Source organism: Salvia splendens, chromosome 12 (assembly GCF_004379255.2).
Source record: "Salvia splendens isolate huo1 chromosome 12, SspV2, whole genome shotgun sequence".
NCBI classification, from domain to species: Eukaryota; Viridiplantae; Streptophyta; class Magnoliopsida; order Lamiales; family Lamiaceae; genus Salvia; species Salvia splendens.
The window spans coordinates 26495950-26497197 of record NC_056043.1 but is presented as its reverse complement, the minus strand read 5'-3'; the positions used below and the strand labels follow the sequence as shown (position 1 = coordinate 26497197).

At 40.8% G+C, this 1248-nt stretch overlaps 1 protein-coding gene across 1 annotated transcript; it reads left to right on the top strand.

Annotated features, from left to right (window-relative positions):
• The first annotated feature begins 522 nt into the window (after positions 1 to 522).
• LOC121758472 (dirigent protein 22-like) lies at positions 523 to 1248 on the top strand. The gene has a single exon (XM_042153868.1). It carries the CDS (start codon positions 575 to 577, stop codon positions 1169 to 1171), a length of 597 nt encoding a protein of 198 aa, XP_042009802.1. The 5' UTR covers positions 523 to 574; the 3' UTR covers positions 1172 to 1248.

The following is a 1248-nucleotide window of genomic DNA, read 5'->3' as shown; positions in this document are numbered from 1 at the left end:
TCACTCACATACTCCCTCCATTTCCTAAATTAGGAACTTTTATAGTTTTAATGCAAGATTAATTAATAAAATAAAAGAAAGATAAAAAGAAAATGCGTGTTAGTAGAAAATGAGTCTCACATCATTAACGAGGTTTCATAAAATAGAAAGGAAACAGACTAAAAAGTAAAGAGTTTTTATTTTAGAAAACGGATGAAGTATTAAAATAAGTAAGGTTTCCTAATTTTGTAATAACTTAATTATTATTATAAACTATGTAAATCTAAATATGGATTAATAATTTCAAAAAAATAATGAACTTTAATTAGAGATTATGCATGCGCCGTAGAGTGTAGAGTGATATATGGCATCGCCACAATAATTTGGAAATGTATAGATAGGTAGGAGGGGAAGGATCCCTTGCTGTGAGCAAAAACACAACACATGCTACTAAACGACATAGTTTTGCATAAATTACATCAGTTTTATTTCACTTATGATAATATTTTTATGTGCATATGATGATGATGATTTCATCTTCTTTCTTTCACTGCACTATTATCTTATTCCATCCCTGTAAACTATAAAGACATACATGGTTTGCAAACACTATACGAATAAGCTCATCAGTCTCCTAAAGGCTAAAACTATGAAGAAATCAGTGCTCACATTTATAGGTATAATCTGGTTATCAGCTGCCATTTCAAGCATGGCAATTGACCAAAGCCCCAAGGCAGTGGAGAAGTGGTTTAAAAGCCTACCACAAAGGCATGAAAAGGTAACCAAACTCCACTTCTACTTCCACCGATTAGGTGGCTCCGCCGCCACAATCGCAAAGGCGAACACGGCCACGCCTAACTCGTTCGGGCTGACCGTGATGAGGGACGATCCTCTCACGGTGGGGCCGGATATCTCGTCCGCACGCATCGGCTACGCGCAGGGAATGTCGTCCACCGTGTCGTTGGAAGAAGTGGTCCTCGTCGACTACTTCACCCTCTCCTTCACCGACGGAAGCACCCTCGCCGTCCTCGGCAGCAACGCCATATTCCACCAGTACCGCGAGCTGCCCATCGTCGGCGGCACGGGGGCTTACCGGCTGGCGCGTGGGGTTATCACATTCCAGACTTACTTCTTCAACCCTACCACTAGGGAAGCTTCCATCCAGGCAGACGGCCTCGTTTTCCATTATTGATTTCTTCCTTAATTGTGTTTGAGTGCAAAATTTGTGTGATTCTCTTTCTTGATTAATGCAACCGTGTGTTCGTGTTT

Bases quoted from the DNA above. Each gene is read 5' to 3' on its own strand.
- LOC121758472 (XM_042153868.1), top strand. From the start codon at position 575: ATGGTTTGCAAACACTATACGAATAAGCTCATCAGTCTCCTAAAGGCT.